The following is a 27408-nucleotide window of genomic DNA, read 5'->3' as shown; positions in this document are numbered from 1 at the left end:
CGCATATGCTGCAGTCTTTTACTTTGGTTTGGTATTAGTCTATTAGAGCAGGTCTTCCTTTCCCTTTCATGCGATTTGTTACATTTGTACCAGTTTGTAAGGGAGTGTTCTTTGGTTTACTATAAATTAGCCATCCCACCTTTTGGCTTGGAGTGCCTACAGCCTTTTCAATCAATATGAATTACCTTATACAAGGACTACGATGTTATACTAGAAGACTTTTCTTTGGTATGTGTGTGTGTGTAAAGTCCATAGAATGCTGGAAAATTTTCACTTCTTTCTGATGTAAACACCGAGGCCCATCTATCACTCTGTTTTTGGGCAAGTGCCCACCAAACCAAAATAAATGCTACATACTTAGGCCCAATATACCCGAACAAAGCTGAAAAAATAAAAAATTCGACATATTTAGAACAATAATGATACTTTTTTTTGAGAACAAGTACAACAACATCATTTCTATTGTATGCCAATCACAATTTACCTCTCAGTTGTTGCGAACAATATTGTGAAATTTGTCTTGTCATCATATTTATTGTGTTTAGTATCAATTTAGAGAAGCAAATTATGTAAACAAAACAAGCCCATCGTCATGAAACTTTAAAGCTCATCAAAGGGAAAACCACTTGCAAAACCTGAAAGGAGGGGAGAGGATGGATTCCTCATTGTTTGAAGTCAAGGATGAGGAGGAAGAATTTGAGGTGGAGCAAAATTGGTGAGATATGCATCAGCCAGCATGTGGCCCAACTTAACCTGGGCCTCTGTGGTTAGATGAAGATTATCTTCCTTGAGTGGAAGACCCTTGGCATCAATGCATACAACACTTGGGAGACTGATTTTGAATTGTGCTTCCCTAACTTTCTCTATGTACTTTTCATCCCCTGATGCAATTGCAACCTGTATAATTCCATCGCAATCAGTACAAAATATGATGAACCAAATTTACTATCCCCGTAATAATGAAATTTTAGGTGCGACCTAAACAGGTCCATAATGATCCCACCTAGCAACCGTGGGTGCCACAAAAGCTAACTTATTCCATCCTTTTTTTTTTTCCTTGTCTTAGTCTGTAATTATATACACATCTGGAACATTGGACTGCTTTTAAAATTTGGGGAATTTTTTGAATCTCGGTTTTCCAAGTATAGAAGAGCAGTCAATGTCACTTAGTTACAAGTCTCATAAAAAGTTACAAGCCTCTAAAGAAGAGAAGTTAATGATGTCAGTACATATTTCCATGAAGAACTCTTAGTTTACATTATACTAACAATGTAAATTAATATTATAGACACGCAAAATATGTACAATGTTACACACATTTGCAATAAATGTATAATATTTTTATCATGCATCAATCAAAACTTGGCAAATTAGGTAAGTAAGTGTGAAATTGTCTGTATCAATTTATTGTTTTTCATATAAACTAAACTAATGTAGTTGGGTGTGAAATGAATTTATTATTTTCATATTGAACTAACCAAATGCCAATATGCTGCTAACCCTTGTACTTGAATTTCTCCCTAACACTTGGACTTGGTGTCAATTGAGTTAGAGTATATGGAAACATTAACATCTCTATATAGAAAGAGTCAATTAGCTTTGAAATTTGAATAGAGACCAAAGTAAATATTAAAACATGCAATGCAATGCAAGGCTAATAACCTGGATAATTGGAAGAGAAGGCAAACCGAGATCCTCGCGCACATTGCCGATGAGCTTCTCCATGTTCCCCTGATACGCCTCGGCATCATGCTGATGCGACGTGTCACTCTCCCCTTGGTACCAAAGCAAACACCTGATTTCTCCACCACCTTTCACGCTCTCTTTCGCCCTCATCACCATGCTCTCGTACAACTGCTCCCCACGCGCCCATTCCTTTATGGCGGTCCCACCCACAGCGCAAGGGACCAGCCCCACCACCCCCACGCGCTCCCTCACCGCGTTGGCGAACGACACCCCGGGCCCCACCCCGCAAACCTTCTTGGTGTCGATGTCGGAGTGGAGCGGCTCACGCGCCGCCTCCCAGTGGCGCGTGGCGCTGAATCGGAGGATTGCGGTGGGGTTGGGTTGGCACTCTTGTGGAACGACGCCGTCCCATTTGTGGTGTTTGGTTACGCCTCCGCGGCCGGCCATGTTGCTCTGACCTGACAGGAGGAAGATCTGTTTGGTTTGTGATGATTCCATTTCTGGGTTTTGTTTTGAACTGGGAATTGGAGTTTCCATTTGCGTGGATTCACAATTCACTATTATCACAATTTGGGTTTTGTTTTGAACTGGGTATTGTTTCAAAGAGCTTCAACTTCAAGCAACGTAAAAACTAAAAAGGAGTGAATATAAGGTTGGTAGCCATTTTTGTTCATAAAGAGGGGCACATGGACATTGGGCATGTCATGAGTCATGAGTCATGAGTGGTCGTATCCTAAGCTTTTCTTTCTAAAACTTCGGTGTTTGGGCTAAGCACTCTAGACTAGAGGCCTGTTTGTAATTGTACCAATGGAGATTATGGGAAAGATTTAAGCCTGGTGAGACTTGGGTTTCTGATAGAAAAACTTTAAGATCCATTGGGCTACAACAATTCACTCTCTACTATGTTTGCTTTTTTATGCCTGCCAATTGTGTAATAAAAATTAACCCCTGTAGCAAGTATTTTGGTGTGGTTTAAAGTCCTATATAACTTTATATCCTTAAAATACATATAGAATGCAAGTGCAGGGCTACAGCTAATATGAAGTTTATTTTAATTTATAATACTCTATCCATAGTCGTTTCTATCTGATAATTGAGAGAATATATGGCTTTAGTGAATAGCAGCAGTAAAACTATTGTTTATGGAGAAAGTGAAACAAAAGGACCTTCAACAGCTCAAACTTATATTAAATTTACTAAGTTCATGTTTCATGAGGTTTTTGTATAACTGGATGCTTGTAGTGCTCTTCATTTCTTGATTTTGTTATCTCCTTAATTTCAGATAGTAATAATTTGGGGATCTTCTGTGTGTGTGTATTTCTACAGTTTAATTACTTATAATAAAAATATTGATGAAAAAAGAAATTGATGCAGCAGGAAGGCTTCTCCACCTAGAACAGTCCCAAGATAAACATTGCAGCCAATGATTTCTAAAGCTACTACACAGATCTGGCTTCTAGGATCTGTAGTAACTTGTGGCTTTTGGGAGACAATCAAGTGAAGTGTCCACTTAGACAGCCGGTATAACATAAATCTCATAAATAGGAAAAAAAAGTAAATCTCTTCCATATTAACTTGGCTAATGTCTAAAAGGCTAAATCATATAACTTAGGAAAAAAAAAGTCCATATCATTGTGATTTTATTTATTTGAAAGTGAAGATATTTTGTTGAATCGTGTCTCAGAAATGGCTATATAAATTTATGAGATTTCGATATGTTTTTTTATAGAAGTTGTTTCTCTTTTGGGTTTCTGGTAGACCTATACCTTGGAACTGGAAACAGAAGTTGCAAAACTTAAAGAAATGAACCAAGAATTACAGAGAAAACAGGTATCTTTAACAACAAAAAAAAAAAAATCTTGGTCATTTATTTGGTAATTTTGGTTGTGAGAGACCTAATTTGATCTTATTCTGTTTTTTTGCAGGAAGAAATTATTGAAATGCAGAAAAACCAGGTAGATGTCCCCTTGAGTTGTCTCGTTATCTTACATTTTTATATTTGATACAGAGTATTCGATCAAACAACAAAACACATTTTCATATACCCGTAACAATCCACACTCTTTAGGGTTTCAGTGAACAAATCGCTCCATTGTGTCCACGATCTTTCTTACAAGTTAGCAGGCTACATAAAAAGGGTATTTCTTAGAGTAGACATCTTTTTCTTCCATTTGAATCTGTGGCAGCTTAATGGTTAAGAGTTTTTAGTTCTTGTCAATGTATACTGAAAATAGCGCATTAAAAGAGTGGATGTACTGAAACAAAACTTGTTATTGAGAATCATTTTTTTGATAAAAAAAGAAGAAGGCTTATCAGTAAAATCAAATTTTTTTTGGCACCTATTTTTCTTGGCAGTAAGCCTATACCTTGGGGACAACGTTAGTATTTCTTGTCTAACAAGTTGCTACTTAACAATTGATGGGAATCACATTCAAGACCTTTATGCATTATGTTGTATACACTTTGTATATGAGAAAGCAATGAAGTACTGAATTTAAAGATGCGTCTTACAAATAAATTACCATGACCAAGGGTGAGAGTCATGAACCAAATAAGGTGGCAGTCAGGAAATAGAATTCACAAGAAAATGCATATTTAACTCTCTCTCTCTCATGCGTGCACGCACATATTCAGAAACAAAACCAGTTCACTAATTCATTAACTTAACAAGTGAAGCAAGATTTCATTTTGTTGCTTAAACAGATTATTGTTGTAAATTATGAAAATGCACCGACACTTGCTGATTAATATTACTGGTAGAGCTGGAGGCTAAGCAACTCTTTTTATCTACTTGTTTTTGCAGAAATTAGACACAATGAATCGGCAGTGGGGAGGTAAAAGACAATGCTTGAGAAGGACTCTGACAGGCCCTTGGTAAAGATGATGAACTGGACTCTGGATATAAGGGTTGGTGGTTGAGTATGGAGACATAGGCATTTAGTGTGATATAAGGATAGTAGTGTGTATCTGATTACAATCTTATACTACAGAGGGTAGGTATCTGTATGTATACAGCAGATAGTGTTTTGAGTTGTAAATTATAAACTGAAATAAGAGTTTTATCCTGTAGATTAAAATTTGTGTTTGTGAGATACTCTCTGACCACTGTTAGGGCAGTTGAGATACTTAGGCAAGCCTTATGCTTCAGTTTGGCTCTAACCAGAAACAAAGTTGAGATTGAGTAATATATATGACCTATTTCTAATCGGAACAGGTAGCAAAATTATTATGTCGAAGGCATATGTGCCCTTTTTTGCAACTCCTATGATCACATAGAGGGCAGTTGGAATGAGTCTTTTGGCTGAATATTGCAGAAAACTGAGTTTATTGGCGTTATAGGTATTGTTCAAAGTTATTTGGCAAAATGAAGAAAGATAGTGAATTTTGACAACAGTGTTGCCGAAATTCTAACAAAAAGTATGAGAGAGAAAAGTCAAGTGACGTGATGGAAGGATTTGAATTTCAGTAATCTCATTACCGAAATTCTTACTGCCCGAATTTGCTGCCCAGTTGCCAGGTGAAGTGCCCGAAAGAGGAGTGGCTGAAAAGAAACCAATTGTGGCAACTAAGTTGCCGAAATTCTAGGGGAGTGAGGAGAGAGAAAATATGAATTGTGGCAACCAAGTTGCCGAAAATGGGAGGGAAAAAGAAAAAAAAAAAAAAAAACCAATTATGGCAACCAAGTTGCCGAAAATAGAGGAAAAAAAATAGAGTGAATTTTGAAGATTAATAGTAATTTAGGCAATGAAGTTGCCGAAAATTGAAGAAAAAAAATTGTAGCAATTGATTTGTGGCAATGCTGTTGCTGAAATAGAAGGAAAAAAAAATTGTTTCAGTTGATTTGTGGGAAAAAAAATTATGGTAACGGAGTTGTCGAAAATTGGAGAAGAGAGAGAGAAAGAGAGAGAATTGTCTAGTTAAAAAAAAAATTTTGGACGAGTCACTCACGTCACCTCATCTTTTCCTTTCTTCTTCTCCAGAGTAACTGGAATATATTCTTTGTTCATTTCCAACAAAACGTAAGCTACTGATATCATACATAGGAGTCTATTGACCGAAGTAGTTTGGTTTGTGTATATGTCATTTTGTTTGATTTGTCCTATTAAACAAATAATATAGATTCTAGTAATTTGATTCTTCCTCTAAGAAAAGTACATAGATTCTTATTCAGATTCTTGTCCATGAGAGAAATTTATGGAAGAAAAAATGATTGATGTGCATAGTGTAAAACTGAGAATTTTGCAGATTCTTTGCAAAGATTTATAAATGATTGATGTACACACTGTAAACAAAAAAAACAAAGACACTAAGATTTTTGTAGAGATTCTGTCCCATCTTGGTCTGTGTTGTATTTGGTTAATTCGCGTATCTAGTAATACAGTTTAAAATCTAAGAATTTAACTTATATAAAACTTGTATCCTATTTAAACAGCACTAATATTACTTTAGTTTCCACGGTTCTTATTTTCTACTCTTTTTCACCTAAAAATTCTATCAGTCTTCTTCTCCACTCTTATTCCCCTCATAATTCTATCAACCATTTTCAATTCACGTGTGCCATACATTCTACAAACACAAGGAACAACACTTGCAAATACCTATACTTGTCCAACTAACATTCTAAGAGCATCAACATCAAGAAATGCTATCCCATCCTATTTTACCATCCCAAAAAACTATTTTATCAATTATATCATACCATTTTATAACACACCCAACATCCCAAAATTCTATTTTTTTCCCATTTTATTTAAATATTCTATTTTATTCCTTTTTTTTTTTATACTATTTCTCTTTTTCTATTCCTTTTCCTATTTTACTCCCTTAACCTCTAGCACCGGTTTCAACACACAGAGCCACACACACACATAGACCCATGATACACCGATCCACCTATCCAAACCCATCACCACACACACATAAACACAAGTAATCACTCTTTTGAAACAAACTTTTTCATTCTTGAAAAATCACGACAAAAAAGATTAAGAATCAAGACAGAATCCACAGTTCATCAAAACTTTCTTTTCCATCCCAATTTTCTAACCAGACAAACAATACCCAGAAGAAAATTCATACAGAAAACACACAAAGCTGAGTTGAACTACGCTCTCATCCATCAAAAAGGCAAACTAAAACAACAACAAAACCCAGAACCTTCTCTTATTTTCTTTCATCTTCACACCAAACAAAAGCAGAACACAATCCAAGAGTTTCAAACCCATTGGAGCCCTCACGCCGATCCAAACCCAGCCCACCAACCCACCGCCATCAAAACCCACGATCTCCACCATTGTCAAAACCCACACCTCCAAAGAAACCCACCATCGATGCCTCGTCAGAATCATTATCGGAGCCATTGGAGCTCTGATTCAAACCCATCAGAGCCCTCACGCTGACCCATCGGACTCATCCGATTCTACCGTTGTCAAAACTCACAGGGTCTTGGGTTTGAAGAGAGCAAAGAGCAAATGAGAAAAAGAGAAGGAAGAGAGAGAAAAGAAGAGAAATAATGAGAGAGGAGAGAGAAATTCCCGGCTTAAAAAGGGGAGAGAGTATTAAAAAAAAAAAATTTTATCCCATTCAGCTACAGTACCATCTTACATTTAAGATGGTATTCTAGTACTATGCCAAATAAAATTTGGTCTTTCCCAGTTTAACCATTCCTTTGCTGAGCATATTTTGAGCCTGAATGCCAAATGTATCTTACATTTGACATTTGAAAGGCCCACTGCTGATGCTCTAAGAATAATATATATATATTTTTTTCTAAAAACAAAAAAGTCTATTGAAAATTGAAATTTGAAAGAGAACTCCAATAAAGGTGTTTCATAAGTCAGGAGGGGTATCATTGTGCTGGAAACAGACCCAAGAAGAATTTGTCATGTTTAATAATAACATTAAACAAAGTAGTATTGGGAAATTAAATATACAAAAGGCTCATTGATAACGTTAAGCACGGTTTCAGCGTAGGTCGGATAGATATATTGGATAAAAAAAAATGTAAAAAGAAATGTTTTTCCCTTAATTAAAATAAGCATAAACAAAATAAATAAATAAAAACGTTATATATTTATTTTTTTGTTAATTAAAGTCTTAATAAATTTATGAAATTGTTTCAGTATTTTGAATCCATTGTTCATCTCCATTATTCATTTTTCAACATTCACAATGGTCATGAAATAAAGAAAATGAGAAAACCCTTAATAAAAATTTGTGTTTGACTAACCAAGTAACCAATTTTGAGCTTTCCCTCTCTATCCCCTTTATTATGCCAAATTGTTTTATGAGTAAATTATAAATAAAACATAAAAGTTTAATCAATAATTTTTGGCTTTTCTTTGTTCTGTTATTGTTTAGAATGATAGAAATGTACAATCATTTCAAATTGAAACGATTTTTTTTTTTTTTTTTCTGAGTGTTATTGCTCAACTGGAGTCTAACATTTTCAGAATTCTACCTAACATTTTATAAAGATTGGAAGGTTTTTTTTTTTTTTTTTAATAAAGATAAAATTTAGCTATAAAATTAATTGTAATCTAAGACTACAATTTTACTTAATATCATTAACATTATTACAAATTTTAAAAATCTAACCGTTGGATTGTATGTTTTTTGCGATCTTAATACATATGACAAACTTTGTGTCAATTAGATACTATTTACTATATAATTTATAAGATTATATTTTATGCATAATTTTAAACTACAAAAGCTTGCAATTTAAACAATTTATTGATGATATAGTTATTGATATTTAATTTTTAAAAAATTTTACAAACATAGAGGATATAAGAAAAAAAAATGTAATCCAATTGTGAATTTATCAAAATTCACTTCTAATAAAAAAAATATTGAGTAAGGTTATAACCTAAGGCTTCAATAAATTTTGTAGTTAAACTTTTAATAATTTTAAGTCAATTAAACTATCATTTAATAATTGAACTCCTACTCCACTTTATTTATGGTTACCCGTTGGAGCTGTTCAATATTAAATTATTAATAAGAACCAACTAATCCATTATGATCCAACAAGACACCAAACTCATCAAAGATCACATTGTAAATTAAAGAACCTGCAATGCAGAGTGCTTAATTAACTAGGGCCATAACATCAAAGCCAGCCAGAGATGCATATTACACATGACATACCCAACCCCACAAAACAGGTTCTCTAGCCAATACTCACTCTTAATTTATAGAACCTCTTTTTCTTGCAAATTGTCATCAACTACAATCACCACCAAAAGTATCTTATACATATTAAAAATTTGATTACAATCAGTCAAACATACGTCACTTTTCACATCGGTTATCCACATTCCTAATGCACTTTATGCAACATTCAAGTCAAAAAAAGATGAAAAAGAACACAAAAGTGGGACCCAAGTACATCATTAGCACAAGGAATTTGAGACCCTCTCTAGGGATTGAAGGACTTCTTTCATTGACGGTCTCTTTTGTGGTACGAAAGAAGCACAACTTAGTCCTACTTTAAAGCAAGCCAGAAATACATCCTCTTTGCCTTCCACTTCAGCTTTGATTGACACATCAACCAGCCTCAAAACTCGGTTCTTTTCCTCGGCCGTTGAACCGCCGGTCCATTGGCTCAATTCCTGGTCTGAAAACACTTTCCCAGTTAAGAGTTCAAGCAAAACTATCCCATAAGAGTACACATCATGCTTGGGGTTGGTCTTGATGTTCTTTAAGGACTCGGGTGCTTGATATGGTGATGATGATGCATTTCCCATTGAGGAGCCAACTTGTGCATAAGAATTGGGACCAGGATTAGACAATTCTTCACGAGTGGTTGCGGATCTTTGAATTCCCAAGAACCGGGCTGAAGTGTTTGCTTTGTGGCTAGTGTTGCCTAAGACAAGCCGGTCCAGACCAAAATCACTGATTATGGGTTCCATATCAGAGTTTAAGAGAATGTTGCTTGGTTTAATGTTGCCATGCACGTGTTTCTTGTCATGGATGTAAGCTAGTCCACGAGCTACTCCTTTTGCTATCTTGACCCGGACCTCAAGAGGAAGATGACTTGGTAATGAGCCTGCTTTTTCTGAATTCAACAAAAACATTGATAACCATAAATTAAAGTTTCATACTAAAGACTACCTTCTGACTGTTGTTAATAAACAATATTAGAAAAATTTTAATACAACTTTTATGGGAAATATAAAAAGCTGTTAACAATATTAAAATTTTTTTTTATCATTTTCATATAAGAACATTTTTAAAAATAATTTTTAAACCAATACTTTTAAGACATTTATTAAAATTTTCTTAAATTAAATAGTTCAGTTGTTAAAGAAACTATATAGATATAGAGAAAAAGTGAGCACATAATTAATATAACAACAAAAGTTTGATAAGGGTCTCAACTGTCAAATTTGTGCGGGGCCTCTGAAAACCCAAATTTTGATTTCGAACGAACTACGAATTTCAGTAAATTACACAATGTAAGTTTTTTTTTTTTTTGAAAGGCACAATGTAGTTGAATATATTAGTTACTACTAGGAATGGCAACGGGTCGGGTTCGGGCCGGGTTTTTGCATACCCGGACCCGACCCGCGGGCCAAGACCCGGAACCCGGACCTGGCCCGATTATTAATCGGGTTTTTTTCCCGGGGCCCATACCCGCCCCGCCGGGCCCCACGGGCCCCGCGGGCCCCGTTTATCTTCTTGGGCCCAAATCTAGCCTAACAAAATTTTTTTTTTTTTTGAAGCCCATTAAATTTTTTCCCTAGATTCAAGCCTATTCAAGCCATTTAACATGGCCCAAATGCCAAAATTTGGCATTTAGGCCACATTATAGGGCAACCAAATCAAACCAAATTATAAGTTAATCATAAATCAATAAATCACAACTAAGATTTTAAATCAACAAATCACTTAAAAAGTTACAAAATAAATCCCACAAGTCTAGGAAATTACAAAATGTCTTATCCTCCAACTAACAAATGAAAAAGACTAAGAAATTCTTACAAAATGTCTTATCCTCCATAACCGGGTTTTTATCCGGGGCGGGTTTCGGGTCGGGTTTCGGATTTTTTTATAAAACCCGGACCCGACCAGAACCCGCTTCGGGTTTTTTTTTAAAACCCATACCCGACCCTATTCTTTATCGGGCCGGGTAAAATCCGGCCCATTAGGGTCGGGCCGGGCCGGGTATCCGCGGGCCGGATCTAAATTGCCATCCCTAGTTACTACAGTTGGCATTTAAACCTATAGTTAAATGTTATCTAAAAAAAACCCTATTATTAAATGGATTCCACATGCCTTGAGCAAAGTATATAAAAATATTAGCTCCAGACCATATATGTTTTGGAATTCGTGTAGCAATTAGCAAAGTACTATGTTTTGCTAAACTATTTAATCATATCCTATAATACATCCACATTAAAAATTAAAAATTAAAAACAATTGGAAAGTTTTTTACGCAAAAGTTATTAACTTGGACCCATCATAATATCGAAGGGGGAATACAAATTTGAAAAGTAACAATAACCTAGAACAGTTAGCTCTATTCCTCTAATGTCTAAATCATATAATGTACTGAACAAAAAGGAAATGGTAAAATTATTTATTAATTTTATTATAAAAAGTTCCAATTGTCATGATTGATATTTGATAACAACCATGGTATGGTATATAAAATAAATACATAAATAAAAAAGAAATAACAGCTATATATGATCAGCAAACCATCAATAACATCGGGTCCAGATAGTGGGGCATTTACATTACATTCTCGATCAGTCTTCACTGTTTTTCTCTCAAAGCCACACAAGGATCGAGGAGGGAATCATATTCCTAAGTTTTCAATCATCAACTTACACAAACAATAAAAAATGCACAAACAAACACAATAATGCGTGCTCACTCACTGGTCAGTGACTCAGTGTCATCACTAGCACAACTTAATATGCCTAAAATTACAAGGAATGAAAGAAAGAGATTGAGACAGTCACAGTCAGCTAGGGTCTTTTTTCGAAAATGACACATGCATTGGCATGTGTTAGGTTAACAAGTCAGGATAAAAGTCGAGGATCCTCTTCCATTCAACAACGATATGGTTTTATTGGTACCACCATTATTTGTTGACTATCCTCTATAAATCCTATTTATGTTGGAGGTAATATATTGGGTGAGATTGTTAACTATGTCTAACACCATTTTCTGTAATTTTACAATGTGGAACAACTAAAATATCAGGATCTTCATGTACAACAAAATCATTCAAATCAGATACCAATCACACACAATGCAATGTTAATGCATGTAATTCGCTTTATACAATGAGGTGAGCCTATGGGTATGTGTCAGTTTCATGCATGGTATACATATTTTTGGGACCGACTGAGCTGAACCTATGTGTCGGTGTCTAGATATTTTTTCCATCTCAAATCTTTGATTGCTTGGGTTTGAACCAATAATGTGCGAAATTAGGTGTAAAATTGGATGTGTAAAAAAGAATAATACTAGGGATTTTGCTAAAATGCGCTAGAGAAATGAAGAGAGAGAGAGAGAGAGCTTACTGTGAGTGGTGCTAGCATTAGCAAGGCTGCCATTGGTGACAAAGTCATAGATAACAAGCTTCTCATCCTCTCCCCAGTAAAACCCACGAACTCGAACCAAATTGGGGTGGCGTAGCTTTGCTATAGCCCTGACCTGATTCTCAAAATCCCTCATCCTCCCAACTCCATTCTCTCCTATCCTCCTCACTGCCAATGCTCTCCCATCATCAAGCACTGCTCTGTACACAATGCTAGCTCCACTTGCTCCCAAGACATAAGCTGAAGCTTTCAGCAATGTTTCTAGCTCTAGCTCTGTCTCTCCGTCCACAGTCACAAGCTTACCTTTCTGATCAAGTTGATCCTCATCATTTGGGTTCACTTCATCTACAACTTCCATTTTAAAATCGTCTTGGTCACCATCAGAACTTGTTGCTTCTGAAATCTCTTCCCCTAAGCAAGACCAGGCCATTGGCTTTTTAGCAACAGCTGGGTCTTGTTTCGCACTCACTTCTGGTTTCTTTTCCGAAGTATTTGCTGCATTGGTTTGATTGAGAGTATTCTTTCTCTTTCTCAAGTGGTAGACATACACAATGACCATGACAAGGAGGCTTAGACCAGCCAAGTCTCCCACAGCTATTGCAGCTATTGTACCGGGTTTTAGACCACCTTGTGCTCGGTCCTGAGTCCCATTAGAACTTGTTACTGGGGTTGAGTCAATGGTTTTGGGAATAGCTGCAATTGCTGGAGAAGATTTGGTTGTGTCATTAGGTGGAGTAGACAAAGTGGAAGGAATCGAACAAAGATTTGTCAAAGGTTTGCCGCATAGGTCCGCATTTCCAGCAAAGAGTTCACTTTTTTGGTTGAGCAAAGCTAGAGACTCAGGAATAGGTCCACTAAGGCCGTTGAATGAGAGATCAATAGTGGCATTTTGAGGTATTTGCTTTGCAAACTCTGGTGGTATATGTCCTGAAATCTTATTGTAAGATAGGTTCATGTAACGCAAACTATCTCCACCAAAATCCAAAGGCAAAGACCCATTAAACAGATTCGAAGACAGATCTAATACTTCAACAGAATCAAACCCACTTGGAACAAAACCAGAAAAATAATTACCCCTCAAAGAAACAACAGTAAGATTGGGTAAAGCAGAGAGATTTTCTGGTAGTTTCCCAGCCAATGCATTATCAGAAAGATTGAGTAACTGTAAGCTTACTAACTTACCAGTAAACTCAGGTAGCTCACCAGAGATGACATTGTTTGACAGTGAAAGAACCTGAAGCTCCGAGGCATTGAAGATTGAAATAGGCAAAGACCCATTGAAGAAATTGTTGGAGAGATCAAGATGGCTAAGGTATGTGATCATTCCAAGGTCTGAAGCGATTGAACCCAGAAGCTGACTGTTGGGGAGGACTAAGCTGGTGACTCTGAACATGTCTGGTGTGCCAGGGTTTCCCATTTCTGTGCAAGTGACTCCGGTCCATGAGCACGGTGTTTGGTCGTCGTAGTTCCAGTTGTTTAGGACTGAAAGTGGGTCGCTTAGGATTGAGTACTTGAAGTTAAGCAAAGAGACCCCATCTGAGTTGAGAGAAAGTGAAGGAAGTAGAAGCAGAACAAAGGAAGTGATTCTGCACCAGAAATGGAGGCTGTTGGTGTTGGATTTGGCCCTCATGGTTTCTTGAACTGGTTGTGCATGTTTGCTACAAGTTCATTGTGAAGAAATAAGAGCAATAGTGGTAGTCTAGGAATGAGAGGGTGAACAACTACATGTATGGTTGTTTTGGTGACCAAATCTATAAACTTTGGTGTGAGATGCAACAAGGAAGTGGCTGTGGAGAGCAGCGAGCAAAATGAGAGGTAATAAAAGATTGATATTAAGAAAATGGAAGACAAGTTGGTGTGAGTTTACAGAGAGAAGCAGTGAAAGTAGAAGAGAAAGCAAAGGGATGGTCAGGGTCTAACTCTGTGCAGTTGAGTAGTAGTAAATGGTACTTTAACTGAACATGGGAAAAATGAAAATAGGCACCACCCTCTTGTACTGCCTCTGCCAATTCCAGCTCTTTCTGAATTACTCTTTAGTAAACTTGGGCGTCCTTGTTATTGAAACTAGGGAAAGCAGAGAGGAATCTCTTTTATGCTACAGAACACCCAAGTGAGTTGGAGCCCATATCATGTTGCAGAGGAACCAAGTCCAACCTGCTGCAATTGAGTGACTCACTCAAAATTTTATTTTTTGATTTTGTTAAAATGGTTTCCAATTTTTACTATGAGTGGAAGTTAATTTAGACAACACAAAATGATCTTAACAACCTACTTAGGAGAACTTTTTGGATGTCCTCATTAGCAACAATTTATTTTTAAGGAAAAAGATTACGGGTTATATTGAGCTTTTTAGTGCTTCCTACTTTTTTCTTTTTTTTTATTGGAGTGCTTCCTACTTTTGTTGACCGCCATGCTTAGTTAGATCTTGTGGTTATTAATATAAACACTTAGTTTGAATCATGGTTATCAGTTTAATTCATATAACAAATTTGTTTTTACAACTTTTTTACCCATATTAATAAAATGAACTTTAAGATTTTCAATTGTCATGAGTTTTAACTCAGGATAAAAGAATATAAATGATGCATATTAGTGTATAAAACATAGAACTCCAATTCTTATAAAGAAATTGTCAAAATTCTTTACAATTTAGCATCTTTTATATAATACATTCTATATTTAACTCACATATGGTTACATATAGTGACAAATGAACGGCCATCATCCCATTGTAATGCCTGCAAGTCAAATTTTTCAATAAAGCCAATGCTTGTTAACTACTCCCAACTTGCAAGGGGGTCCCTGAACCACCATTTTATTATTGGTTTTAGGTAGCAAAGCTATAGACCCTCACCAATTTGTTTCTAACTAATATTTTATAACTTCAGTTAATGGATGTTCTTAGGGCATACATTAATCAATCATTTTAAGAAGATTTTTATGAAATTGAAAAACAGAGGAGGTAAAAGCATTAATTCTAATATTTGTAATGACAAGGTTAACTAAGACAGTTTTTGATGAATTGTCAATTTTTGTGGTGGATTACTAGTGGCTAAACGCAATTCGGCTAAACCATTGGCTTTAGCAAACATTTCTTCCATATATATATATATATACATTTTAAAAGAGGCATTGCTTTCAAACTTTATATGAACATCATATGGAAAAGCAGAGATATCAGCACTTCTTTTAGCAGCAAGCTCTTCCTTGGTCCTGTTTTGTGCATTTATGCTTTGTACCACATTTTGTTTTTGTATTTATTGAACAGTCAAACAATAGTGGGGGCAATTTTGCAAAGACATATACGTTAACGGGTTGTGTTACCCTTAATCACAATTTTTTACTTTTTTTGGTTACAATTTTTTTTTTTTGGAATTTTATGTTATATTTTTCAGTGGGATCAACTCTGTAGAAAGAAAAAATTTTAAAATAACTAAAATGCCTAGTTTTATGTCCTTTTTATTTATTTATTTAATTTTTTTTTATTAAATAGGATCCATTTTGTACAATCTTAATAAACACCTATACGTGCTTACTAACTTTTGCCTATGTTAATATGTATGTACCCCACATCAGAAGAGTCAAGTTAAAAAGAAAGGAAAGTGGGGGCAAAAGAGATTAAACTGTTTCACATACTGACATGAAAATGAATATAGTCAAGAATTAAAAGGACTCCACCCAACTTCACTGTTGGAAATGGGCCATCACCTATTATAGTAACTACTCTACCTTTTATCAAGCCACAGCAGCAACCACCCTTGGACACACCTGAAAATTTTAACATCCCAAGCTAATCCTCTTCTCTTTCCCTACCTTCCCCTTTTTATAATATTGGCAGTTGATCATATCCTATGATTGTAATTATATATATATATATATATATATATATATATATATATATATATATATATATATATTCATACTTGAGATAGCAAGTCATGGGTAATCCTAATATTAAACAGCATTATACCATTTTGTGATGCTTTTATTAATTGGTAGGCCATTTACTTTTCATCCATGCGTATTTGAAATTAAGAAAAAAGTCACACAACTCCATCAACAAGGATATAAAAAAATCCAGCACCATTGATACTTTTGGTCATGGTCATGAGTTCTTATTTTTGGATATTAAAAAAATGCATACGTAATGTCCACACTTTTTATATATACTAAAATATTTTAGAAAAGCTTAATAGAATGGAGCTTTTGAAGAAATGCAATTCCGGTAGAACGAAAGATGGAGTACTTTGAGGTTATTGGGGCCTTTTTTGTCACCATCCAATTTTGATTGGCTTTGTAATAAGTAATAACCGAGTGAAGCATTAGCCACATATGCACTTATATCCTAAAAAAGATAAAATGACAAGTCAAGTTAGAATGTGGAGCTTAGCACACGTTGGCTCAACGATCCAGAGTGAAAATTTGACAAATGGGAATTATCAAAGAGAGAAGAGCAGGAAGACAAGAAATTTAGAGGGTGTTTGGTTTTAGTTTTCAAACAACTATTTTCAGTTTTTAAACAACATTTCACGTATTTTCACGCATTTTTTCATCCACACGTATTTCTATAAATGTTTTCAAACAATAATTTTCAGTTTTTAAACACATGTACCAAACGGACTCTTAGTTTTCATGATGCTGTGGACAATACTCTATATTAGTTCTCAAAAAACATATATAATTAAGACAAAACAATACACTTTTTTAAATTATGTATTTCTATATGATTACCTCTTTGTCCTATAGTTGTTACTATTGGTAAACAAAAAAATTTAGTACCACCAAAATAATGTGCAATTTTTTTGCAACAATTCTTCATGTGACAAGGTTTCGTTTGGGATCTGAGAAAAAGTTAGCTTATTTTTGCTCTTAAAGTAAAAAAAGTATTTTGTTTCAAATGATACCACATCATCCGTATCAAAATTCAATAAACGAGAGAGATATGTGCAAAAATAACTACCCACTAACACATGTATTAATTCAATTGTTAGTATGTTAGTCATTTTTTGCTAACATGTTTTATACTTATTGGATTTTGATACTGCTGACATGGTATTATTTGATACCAAATACCTTCTCTCTAAAGCAGGTCCTATTGCCCTAAAAGTTCAATTTTTAGCTTTTTTTTTTCACACTTTTAGAAAAAAAAAAAATCGATTTTAAGAAAATAAGCGATTTTCAAATGGACCCTAACAGTGATTTGTGGAGGAAATGTGGTATGCTTCTGTGAAAGTGCCAGAGTCTATCATGAGCATAACAGACCAAATAAGACCATTCTGTCTTATAATGATTTATTCGAGTTCAAAACTTCAAATTATGATAATGATGTGTGATGATATTCTTTTCAAAATTGCATCAAGTTAGGTTGTTTTGGCGCGGCAGTTTGTACATATTTTTCTTTTCTTGATTGGCAAGCAGAGTCATCAAATTGAGTTTGAACTGAATTTTGGCACTACAAGCTGTAGTAATCAGTAAACAAGACAAGACCCGTGAAAGAGGGCCAATAATTTTAAACTTCTGTTCATCCTTGCACTTTACTTTTTTGAGTGTCACGGACGTAACAAGTGGATCGATAGCCATCCTTGTGATCAAGCAATTTTATTTTTTTATTATTTATTTTGGATTTACTAGCACAAATTATTTGATATAACATTTTTCGTGTGAAAAATATTATGTAGATTGAGATGTGGAAAGAATTTGGTGGGTTTGTATTTTTAGTTATCTCATATTGAAAGTTTACAGAGCTTTTAGCAGGTGTATAAAGTAATGCAAAAAGCAAAAAATAAAATAATTGAGAGAATGCATAAATAATCTTTGACAACAGTCAGAATTTGATTTCATAAGAATAAAATTTGTACACGATACGCACATAAATAAATCAAAACCATTAATATGAATGCATATTTTTTTAATGCAAGAATTTTTTTTAGAATGGCATTAATTATATTGTGTTAATTTTTTTTTTACACATAAATAGGTTATTATGTGGTTTTTATTTATTTCAAAATTTCATTTACAATTTACATGAAAATAATATTAGTAGTTAAACAAGCATCTAGTACGACTAGTGAATTTCAATATTCTAGTTAATATAAACTCATGTATGATGAAAATGTAACATTTTTAAAACTCTACTCATGCACCTAAAATTTTAGAGTTTATTATCTAAACTAAACATCCTTATATTTTATGATTCGTATACAAATTTTTATGAAGAAGAATAAATTATTATATAAAAAAATCATTATATTAATAATTTGAGTTCTTTTAATTTTTTTTTATCACTTTTAGAAGATAAAAATAATGTTCTTCTTTTCTCTTTTCGATCAAAACTCTTACCTCATTTCCTTTTTCTTCAATCTTTGTTTCACTATTATGGGCTTTGATTTTATTTCTATTTGAAAGGATGGGTTTTGAAATTTCAACTTATAATAGGAAATATTTTCCTTTTAAATAAAAATTGACATTAATTAAAAATAAATACATTAGGAAATCCCAAAAAAAAAATCATTTTTGAAGATGGATAGATGGGATAGGAAAAAAAAAAACATGCACTACGAAATTTCTAGTCGGACTGGGGGCAATTGCCTCCCTTACCCCATATAGAAGAATAGTGATTAGTACACTCTTAGCATAGTTATGGGTGGAAAGAAATTCATAGAAGAAACAAAATTGCAATAAGAACTTCAGGATCAAATAGTGATAAATCCTTATAATCTGTTAAGAAAGAGAAACCTTAGTTTGGCCCTAGCCAACCTAAAGATTAGTCAAGAAGGCTCTATGGTTAAGTTAGTAGACTGGTGGGATAAGAAGAAAAATCAAAATGGTTGAGCCTCAACATGTGAGGTTCTATACCAAATTTAGAAAAATGGAGGCATATCTACAGAGTATGGGAATGCCGTATTTGGTGAGAGATTATTTTAAAATCAGGAGTAAATTGCCAATTAGTCGTTCACTCAGGTCAGTTGAGGGGACGTGTGTTAAGGCAGTAGTCCTATATATAAGGAGATTCAATAAATTCTACAACTTTTGAATGTTAGTGGGCACTATTTTTGTGGGTTACTGTTGTGGCCGATTGAGCATGAAGAATGGATGGATCCGTAGGTGGTGACCATGACCATCTACATAGCTTGATCTTCTTAGACAACATGGACCTCAGTCAGGGTGAGTTTGTTTTTTGACTGACACCCACATTGGATGTATTATCCCATTACAGTTATCAACCACTTTACCTTTTATTTTTCTTGGGAGGATTATTTGATTAAAAAAAAAAAAAAACTTGTATGAAGTTTGAAGCAAGTGTGCACGAGAGACAGAATGAAGGCATTGCAATTGTAGTTTCTTGAACGACCCCACCCACGATAGTAATATTTTATGAACTCCACAGGCTATCAATACCATTTCTCATCCAGTAAATGGGAAATCCATTCATGACCAGATAGTAATTAAGGCACACTTCAACCTCTCCTTTAAAACTCGTCTTTTATGAATAAGTCTAGTGCTACATAAAATGGCACAACAAATACCATAACTCGCTTATAACAGAACCTCACATGCATCATCGTACCTAACTATAGCTATCATGTTTAAAAGGACAAATATAATTTAAAGTCCATGATGCAATGCACTTTAATCTCCAGAGCAGAGAAGTTTCCGTAACTGTGTTCTTTTCATTCATTGCATAGGTGAAGACAATTATGTTTATTTAGATGCCAACTGCTGTTTAATAAAATTGGTGGCTAACTGTTGCAATCATATCACACATAATGATTCAGGTTTAAATTTTTCCTGTCAACGCAATTTTACATATTATATCTATATATCAGTTATAAATTTAAAGGTTTTACTAACATGTATCTTAAGGGTATATATTAATAAACCATTTGAAGAAATTTTTTATGGAAAAATAAAAAAGTGATTAACTATTTTGATAGTTTTTTCAATTCTCTATAAAAACTTTCTTAAAATGAATGTTTAATGTATGCTCCCAATTTATAATATTATTACTTAGAATTATGTTATTCTCTGCTAAGAGTCATCTCAATACAATTTCAGGCTAAAGGCATAAATTTAAGTGTGATTTTTTAATATTTAGATATCACTTAAATACTATTTATTTAACTTTTTATACCATAATTTTTTTTTCTAGAGTTTTAATTGGAATGAATTAAGTTTTAATTGAATTAAATTAAGGGCCTTATTGGAGTTGGAGGTGGGGAAAGAATGCAAAATGCACCTATATTTTTTCTTTTAAGAGAATTAAAAATTATTCTAAATTTTTTTGGATATTTTGGCACAATTTTAATGGCATTTTGTTTATGCAATAGAGGGACTGGAGACATTTTTTAAAATTTTTGGAGAGGAAGGCCCTTTTCTAAAGTGTAAAAGATTCAATAAGTCTACTTATGGTGTAACACAAATTTTTTTTCCCAATAATGCTTAAGTTGTTATGTTATAACTGGTATACAATAGAAATAGAATGTCCTATATGGAAAAAAAATATTACATTAATCACAACTTTACCACCTCAACAAGTTATTAAAAAAGTTTCTCTCTTTGCTGGATATACCAATGGGAGCCATGCCTCAGCTAATTTTCCAGAAAGAAATTATATTTAGAGGTTAAAGTTATGTTTGGTAGTTAAGCCCTGGCGCATTGACAAACAGTAAACAGATCCCTTTGTATAGCCACTGGGCCTCCTGGACCAGTAGAAAGTGCTCTGATTCACGTTCCATTAGTGCCCATTGCCCATTGCTCAATCAACTGTCATTTTCACATAATCTCACCATATTTTTGTCCACTATCCACTGTTAATCATGAGTGTATAATTGGTTGTGATCCTAAAATTTTTCGTCAAAATCTCAAATCGTCATACCTGTAACCTGTAGATAGGGTAATGACTAATGACAGCAGCCTATGAGCTTAACTCACGAGCTCTAATCTTCATCACCTCTAACTTTAGGTTAATTACAGTAATCCTATATTTATAATGTGCACAATAAACAACAAAATTCTAAATTAAAATACCCTAATTTAAGGTTAATACCACACTGATCAAAGTAGCATCTAGATTAAAATATTAATGGCAAATTAATATCAAATTAAAGAGTTGATAGTAAAATAAATTGTAGTTTGAGGTAAAAATCATACAAATACCATTCTTTAGACTGGACAGAGAATCAAAAAAGATGGTCCTCGATTGTTGTGGCCTAACCAATGGTCGAAATGGTGGGATTCTAAATAATATAATTAGTAGTTTTTGAATAATACAAGTAAATAGAATAAATTTATAATATATAAAACTTTTCTTTTTTGGAATAATCCCATAAAAAAAATAGAAAACAATAAAGCATAAACAAGCAAATTAAGATTATTGGGTTAGGGAGGCCTCACATTCAAACATTATCAAGGCTCTCAGGCATACAGGATAAAGCCATCCACCCTCAACTTTAGCCATTATCTCTGCAACTTAATGCAACATCATACCTCCCTCATTTGGAAGCATTAACTTCTTCCTCAGGGGTTTAAGTACAAGCACTTGTAATCAATTATATTACATTAGGAAACATGGGCTGCAAGATTTTGGAAAAAGGAATGCATACAACTTCAAGTTCTCACACAGAAAAATGAATTTTCTAGTCATGAGTAACCAGGGCTCCAAGAACATGATCTCACCTTAGAAATATATTATGTCAACTACCCAAAGGAAGAGTTTATGCAACCCTAGGAACAGGAATGCTTTCTGAAGGTGGCAATGTCACTGATCGCAACAACTCTAATGAGAAAACAAGCCCCAGGAAATGAGAAAGGATGGTGTTTGCCGATGCCTGCAAAAAGAAATAAATAGATGACAATGGTATTATTTTAATAGGGAAGAACTAAACTACACGTGTTAATTTAAATTAAAGATTAGCTTAATACTTGATCTTCAATTAACTCTTTTGAAACCCACCAACTCAAAAAGTCGTATCTAGCGCAAAACACTCTTGCTTCTGCAGGATTTAGGAAGTGGTTGGTAGCTAGTTTTATACCCAACTCAGTTGATTAAAAAATGAAAATCCACTAATTTTACTGATCCAAAGCTTTTGGGACATATCCAATGAAAGTTTGTCTTGGCATAGTTGAATATTAAACTTGACTTGAGAAGAAAATGCACTTCCAGGATTCAAAACTCTTTCAACTCATTACAAATAAAAAATGTAACCAATTTAGGTATATCTATATTCTTTTTTGTTCTTTTGTTTTCCTCCAGGGTTCATCTCGATTCTTTTCTTTTTTTTTTGAGGCAAAGCAAGTTTTTATGTTTTTTAGCTCACACAATATGATGCTTATAAAGGGCTCCAGGTCCCTTGGAGCTCCTTTAATTTGACTTCGACTTCAAATGATTCACCTTCTCTATTTTTTTTTATAAGTAATAAAAATGTATATTCAAAAAAAACTACCTCATGCAAGAAGTCATAAGGCAGAGAAAAAATTACAGAAAACGAAGATAAAGAAAGAAAGAAAAGATACTAATTACAAAGGAGAGCTAAGGAACATAGGAAGAGAATCACTAGAGGTAAATCCCCAAGCCCTAGACCAGTCAGAAAGGGAGCCACTGAAAGAAGCCAATAGGCATAGGTGGTCGTCAGAGCTTTCCATATCCTTAAACGTCCTCCAATTTCACTCCCTCCAAAGACACCACATTAAACACAATGGAGCTAAATTCCAGATGTTAGACGAATGCTTCCCTAGCCAATTCCACCAACCAAAGAGAGTATCCGCAACCAATCTTGACAAGACCCATGAAATCCCAAAAGATCTAAAAACCAACTCCACAACCGGTAAGCCTTACTACAATGAAGTAGCAAATAATCCACCGTCCCCCCATTACAATGACACATAATGCACCAATCAACAAAATCCATCTCTCTACCCCTAAATTGTCACAAGTATCTTATCCCAAACAGCAATCCACACAAAGAAAGAAACATGCCGAGGAGTCTTAACCTTCCAAACACCTTTCCAAGGAAAGATAATGGGCAAGGGACCTCTTAACCTATTATAAAAAGATCGGATATCAAAATCCCTATTCGTCAACTTCCATCTCATACGATCCCTATTCTCAGTTGGAGGTACATTAGAACCCAAAGTATAGAGAAATTAATCCACACCACCCATTTCCCAATCATTTGGTCTCCGAATGAAACGAACAGCCTAACTTCTCTGTTCCTCTATCCCCAACCGTTCAAGAGAAGAGGCCACTAATGTCTCTTTATTAGAAGCAATCTCATACACAACCGGAAAGGTCAATTGGAGTGGAGAATCTCCACACCATTGATTTGTCCAAAGCTTCACTCTATTACCCACCCCTACCTCAAACCAAATATTTTTGCTAAAAAACTCTCAACCCATTCAGATACTTCTCCACAAACCACACTCATGCACCCCCCCTATTTAGCTTGGAGGTCCATCCCCCCCACTCTTCCCCAAACTTCAAAGCTACAACCCTTCTCCAAAGCCTTGTCTCCTCAACCCCAAACTGCCATAATCATTTCCCTACTAAGGCTTTATTAAAAGTAGTTAATTTCCTTACTCCTAACCCACCATTTAACAGAGGTGCAAACACCTTGTCTCATCCCACCAAGTGTCTTGGAATCCCCCCACAATAAATCCCTTTGCAACCTCTCAATTTTATTGGCCACATGTGTAGAGATAGTAAAAAGAGATAAAAAGTAAGCAGAAAGATTAGATAATGCACTTTTAAGCAACGTCAATCTTCCACCTTTTGACAAATACATCTTCTTCCACCCAGCCAACTTACGCTCAATTTTCTCCAAGATGGGGTTCCAAATAGTAGGGGATTTGTCAGAAGCTCCCAATGACATACCAAGATAGATCATAGGCAAAGACCCAATCTGGTAACCCAAAATCTCTGCCAAGACATGGACATTAGGAACCTCCCCAATGGGAACCATCTTACTCTTCAAAGCATTAACCTTTAATCCTATCACAGCCTGGAAACAAAGAAGAAGCATCCAAACGTGTAGAATTTGCTACTCATCTACATCACAAAAAAAAATTGTATCATCCGCAAACAAAAGATGCGAGACACATTCCCCTCCACCCCGTCTACCATTAGCCCTAAAACCACGGAGTAAACCAACACCTTCAACTCTTTCATCATATTACTGAAAACCTCCATCATAACATAAACAACATAAAAGATAGCAAGTCCCCTTATCTCAAACCCCTCGACCTTCCAAAAAAGTCAGTTAGAGACCCATTAACCAATACAGAGAACTGGACTGTAAATATACATGTACGGATCCACCTACACCACCTCACCCCAAATCCAATTCTCTTCAACAAATCTAGAAGAAACTCCCAATTCACATGATCATAGGCTTTCTCAATGTCCAGTTTACAAATAACCCCCGGAAACTTACTCTTCACCCTACTATCAACACATTCATTAGCAATAAAAACTGAATCAAGCATCTATCTATCAACCACAAAACTGCTCTACAGTGTTAAAAACTCTGTTTCTAATTCTTTCTGAAATTTGGCAAGAACAGTGACAGGATGAGCCAGCAATAGCAAAAAGAACGATTATGACTGCCAAAAAATGACATGAATAGAAACCAAGCCACTGAAAGCTAGTAATTTCTAGAAATGGGCCCTGAAACAAACACTCACTTTGAAATTTGAAAAACTTCTATACATGTATGGTTTTCCTGATAATAGAAATTATTAGAGACTCACAAGGGCCAGGTTGAAAAATTGTCACACTATAAGACTGCTTAGTATTCTGATGTGTTCCAATTCAAAACTTTGTTAATTTTTCAATTGGAAAGTTATAATATGTCAAATGAGTACCTGCACCAAGAATACGTCCAAAGCAAGAACAGGACTGTATCCAGGAGCAATCCCCTGGTAGTAAGGATTCGCAGAGGAAGTAAGAGCCTTGGCAACCAGCAATCCCACTGTAGCTTGCATGCCAAGAATGGCAGCACCCAGTCCAAGTAGGTTTACTACTATGCCATTTTTTAAGCTTTTCACAACATCAGCACGTGGAGGAGCCTGAACACCACAAGCAAGTAATAGAACACAGAAACTTAGTAGGTTTTATGAATATAATACTGAAACACAAATTCTGTCCACTCCATGGGTGCATTCACTTATGAAAAGACAATATCAAATGCATACATATCTAGTCAACTTATTACAGTGTAAAGTGGCATTCAACCAAAAACAGTACTATCACCAATCAGATAAAGTTCAAGAAGGCTTATACAATTCAGTTGGTATATGCATTCATTTTGACATTTGATTTCATATACATTCACTAACTTCAATTATCACAGTAAAACACAATATGAAGGGCAATAAGACCATACTAAAACTAAAATATTAAGCCTTTTTTAGCAATGCCAATACCTTTGAAGGATCATTGGCAGTTCGTCGAAGCCTATCTGAAAGCCGAATATACCCAAATGACCAAAACACCGAAATGAACGCTGCTGCAATACCACCAGCAGTAGCATAAAAAGTAGCGGGCGATGAGACCTTCCCAGTAATAACAACTGAAAACGAAAGAATCACAGCAGCCACAACAGTACATACAAGCTGTCCCCAAAACCCCATGGTACCATACCTCTTGAAACTCCTCGAAGTGTTCTCTAATCTTTTCGCCACCTACACCACCCAAATCACTTACCTCTTTTAGTACTAATCAACTTCAAATTGTAGACACAGTTTAAATATGATGAGGAAAACCCTAATGCAGAATTTGATGAATATCTTACACAAATGCACAGTTAGATCATATTTTCTCTTCATGCTCACAACATATTGAGATAATCAGAAATGAATAACTATCTTATCTGTAAAATGTTCAAATCTTAGGTTTTCTATATTTTAAAATTATACAAAAAGCACATGATTTAACCAAAATTTCAGTAAATGAAATGCCATTAATATAAAATTTGCAATGTGTGTTAATTCAAAACAAATGTGTACATATATAATTACACTCCATGTAACTCTTTGTTAATGTTAAACGGTGTAACTCTCTCAATTCATGAACTTATAATTAAATTTTATAAGCTTTGATAATTACATCATCATGACATGGTTTCCTCCGTGCTTAACACGTACGTCAAATTTCTTATCAATTCGATGCAACACACCATCTAGTCTATAGATATTGTACATTTTTCTTTAAGATAAAAGTAAAGAAAAAGTTGAATACTTTATAGATTTTAATCTCCGATCACCTTGAGGGTTGTCAAAAAATTAAATAAAATTCATGATAAATAAAAGTCATAAACTATGATTTTACAAACAATTCCAAAACCCAAAAATTAGTCAAACCCAGCATTGTATTTGTTGCTCTAATTACAACTACACATTATCCAAAGACTAAAAATAAAAAAGCAAAACAACCCAAATGAATTTAGAGTAAAACCAAGATTTTTCAGAGCAACGAAATTGAAGTTTGAAGATGAGAAAGAGAACCAACCTGGGTGAGCTTTGCCTTCTCAGTGTCACCGTTGGGTGTGGAAATTTGAGAAGCCCTAACAGTGAAGGAGAGCTTGGGTCCTCTGTGGGCGGGAGCAGCGTAAGAAAAACTAAGGGATTGGAGGGTTTTAGAGGAAGAGAGGGGTTTACAATTACTAGTATGAGGAAGGGAGAGAGTGAAATTGGAGACGTGGCGGGCTGGGATTGGTCGACGAGGAGGGAACTGAGAAGTAGAGGATGAGGGTCCCGCTGCCACCGCCGTCGATGGCAACAGAAGCGTTTGCATTGTTTCTTCAAGGAGGTGAAGTGATCTGCTGCCTTTGCCTTTGCCTTTGCTTGCTGAGTACTGAGAGAGAGAGAGAGAGAGAGTTGAGAGTATATTTTTGTCTTTTGCTTTGAGGAAGGACGCTATCAAATACTTTGGTGTGGGCTTGGTTGGTGCACCATTTTTTGGTATTGTATGTGAACCTATGGATATATGGGTTCACAACCTTGTGGGCTAATAATGGATGCCCATTTATTTGGGGGTTTGTTTTTGGATTTTATTCACAGTACTTTGTTTAAAGGCCTGTGACCTAATGATGGGATTGGTTTGTTCAAACTTTGTCCCAAACAGAATGAGAGAGGCAAGGGAGAACCATAAAAAATAAATGTTAAAACC

The 27408-nt window shown here is 35.0% G+C and overlaps 3 protein-coding genes across 3 annotated transcripts; all 3 read right to left on the bottom strand.

The window, feature by feature from the left end:
• Positions 1-386: 386 nt before the first annotated feature.
• On the bottom strand, positions 387-2539 carry LOC142643125 (putative carbohydrate esterase At4g34215). The gene is made up of 2 exons (XM_075817665.1): positions 1663-2539; positions 387-897 (listed from the first exon to the last, which is right to left on the bottom strand). Exons 1-2 carry the CDS (start codon positions 2221-2223, stop codon positions 676-678), a joined length of 783 nt encoding a protein of 260 aa, XP_075673780.1. The 5' UTR covers positions 2224-2539; the 3' UTR covers positions 387-675.
• Positions 2540-8881: 6342 nt separating this feature from the next.
• On the bottom strand, positions 8882-14227 carry LOC142643124 (receptor protein kinase-like protein At4g34220). Its single transcript, XM_075817664.1, has 2 exons — positions 12228-14227; positions 8882-9748 (listed from the first exon to the last, which is right to left on the bottom strand). The coding sequence occupies exons 1-2, from the start codon at positions 13873-13875 to the stop codon at positions 9084-9086; spliced, it is 2313 nt and encodes a 770-aa protein (XP_075673779.1). The 5' UTR covers positions 13876-14227; the 3' UTR covers positions 8882-9083.
• Positions 14228-21592: 7365 nt separating this feature from the next.
• LOC142605325 (protein TIC 21, chloroplastic) lies at positions 21593-27189 on the bottom strand. Its single transcript, XM_075776781.1, has 4 exons — positions 26749-27189; positions 25665-25922; positions 25104-25307; positions 21593-22072 (listed from the first exon to the last, which is right to left on the bottom strand). The coding sequence occupies exons 1-4, from the start codon at positions 27031-27033 to the stop codon at positions 21959-21961; spliced, it is 861 nt and encodes a 286-aa protein (XP_075632896.1). The 5' UTR covers positions 27034-27189; the 3' UTR covers positions 21593-21958.
• Positions 27190-27408: the final 219 nt, after the last annotated feature.

The sequence above is a fragment of the Castanea sativa genome, chromosome 7, assembly GCF_040712315.1.
Source record: "Castanea sativa cultivar Marrone di Chiusa Pesio chromosome 7, ASM4071231v1".
In the NCBI taxonomy this organism is placed as follows: Eukaryota; Viridiplantae; Streptophyta; class Magnoliopsida; order Fagales; family Fagaceae; genus Castanea; species Castanea sativa.
This window is presented reverse-complemented; position numbering and strand designations above follow the sequence as displayed.

Coding starts and splice junctions, on each gene's coding strand:
- LOC142643124 (XM_075817664.1), bottom strand. CDS start 13,875: ATGAGGGCCAAATCCAACACCAACAGCCTCCATTTCTGGTGCAGAATC. Junction 9,749..12,227: donor TAATGCTAGCACCACTCACA/GTAAGCTCTCTC, acceptor TGTTGAATTCAG/AAAAAGCAGGCTCATTACCA.
- LOC142643125 (XM_075817665.1), bottom strand. CDS start 2,223: ATGGAAACTCCAATTCCCAGTTCAAAACAAAACCCAGAAATGGAATCA. Junction 898..1,662: donor CTTCTCTTCCAATTATCCAG/GTTATTAGCCTT, acceptor GGAATTATACAG/GTTGCAATTGCATCAGGGGA.
- LOC142605325 (XM_075776781.1), bottom strand. CDS start 27,033: ATGCAAACGCTTCTGTTGCCATCGACGGCGGTGGCAGCGGGACCCTCA. Junction 25,923..26,748: donor AGAAGGCAAAGCTCACCCAG/GTTGGTTCTCTT, acceptor TGGGTGGTGTAG/GTGGCGAAAAGATTAGAGAA. Junction 25,308..25,664: donor CTGCCAATGATCCTTCAAAG/GTATTGGCATTG, acceptor TGTGGTGTTCAG/GCTCCTCCACGTGCTGATGT.